General features: G+C 44.4%; 1 protein-coding gene across 1 annotated transcript; it reads right to left on the reverse strand.

Annotated features, from left to right (window-relative positions):
- Positions 1-347: 347 nt before the first annotated feature.
- On the reverse strand, positions 348-1,043 carry LOC138898364 (uncharacterized). The gene has a single exon (XM_070184423.1). It carries the CDS (start codon positions 1,041-1,043, stop codon positions 348-350), a length of 696 nt encoding a protein of 231 aa, XP_070040524.1.
- Between the last annotated feature and the right edge of the window lie 320 nt (positions 1,044-1,363).

The raw sequence follows: 1,363 nt of genomic DNA on the forward strand, positions 1-1,363 counted from the left end.
TGCTTTTGAACACGGGCCCTTGTGGAATATCGACCCACTAAAGATCATGTGAATCACGTGCTGCGGTTCTTCCTGCTCGTTTTTCCTGTTTGCATCCTTGTCTCTGAAATGTTTTTTTGTTCTGTCGCTCAAGAATTCTCGAAGGTGACCCTCGTTGAATAGACGGGCCACCTCCCCCTTAATTGTCTGCAGTCTTCAGTTCTATGACCATGTGTACCATGGTATTTGCATATTTGATTGAGGTTTCTTTGGGATGGATCGGTTTGTAGGGGTTTGGGCCATCTAGTATCTTTGATTCTCCCAATGGCTGACACAATACCTGAAGCGTCGATACTGAAGTTGTATTCTTATAACCTTGGTGCTTCTGTGGGATCGGCATGTTTATCAAAGCCACTTTTGCTCATGAGCCCTCGAGATCTCTGTCCTCGATCGTTCCTTCGATTATTTCGGATGGGATTGCGTCCTGGGCCGGTGTTTCTATGATTTGCGTTGTATGGTTGATATCGATCTCTGTTCGACCGGGGTTCTCTATCGATATCACTTAGAGTTATGCCAACGGGCCTGTTTGGATAAACGGAACCAGAAGGGGTCCCCAATTGATCATCCTCGACCCTAATCTTTGACTGGTATGGATTATGTACATCGACCCAGGTTATCGCTGGATATTCAATTAAATTCTTCTTTAGCTGTCGTGATGCCACCGAACTTAGTTCGTTCAAACTTTGAGTAAAGGCTTGAACAACCCAATCGTCTATGACCGGTGGTAGTTCCATGCGTTCCATCTGGAACCAAGATACGAATTCCCTCAACATTTCGATGTCATTTTGTTTCACCTTGAAGAGGTCTGACTTCCTAGTCGCAACCTTTATTTCTCTGGCATGTGCCTTTACGAAGGAGTCTGCAAGCTTGGCGAAGGAATCAATGGAATTAGACGGTAAATTATTGTACCATATCATTTCTCCTTTCGACAATGTTTCTCCAAATTTCTTCAGTAGAACAGATCCAATCTCATCGTCTTCCAAGTCATTCCCTTTATTGCGCATGTATAAGAAGTGGCATGCTCATTAGGGTCGGTAGTCCCATTGTACTTAGGAATTTCTGGCATTCGGAATTTCTTCGGAATGGGTTTCAGAGCCGCATTTGGAGGGAAAGGCTTCTGTACAAATTTCTTTGAATCCATACCCTTTTGTATGTCTCTACTTTCTTCTCATTTGCCTCGATTTTCTTTTCTCCCGTTTCAATCCATTTAGTGAGCTCCTCGAGAATTTTCATAATGGCGGGGTTAGTCCCCGATTCATAGGCGTTCGACCTTTCTGGCACAAACTCGGTCCTGTGGATGTCTCCTGGTTCGATCCTACTCGGT

The sequence above is a fragment of the Nicotiana tomentosiformis genome, chromosome 9 (assembly GCF_000390325.3).
Source record: "Nicotiana tomentosiformis chromosome 9, ASM39032v3, whole genome shotgun sequence".
NCBI lineage: Eukaryota > Viridiplantae > Streptophyta > Magnoliopsida > Solanales > Solanaceae > Nicotiana > Nicotiana tomentosiformis.

Excerpts from the sequence above, each read along its gene's own strand:
- LOC138898364 (XM_070184423.1), bottom strand. The coding sequence starts at position 1,043 with ATGCGCAATAAAGGGAATGACTTGGAAGACGATGAGATTGGATCTGTT.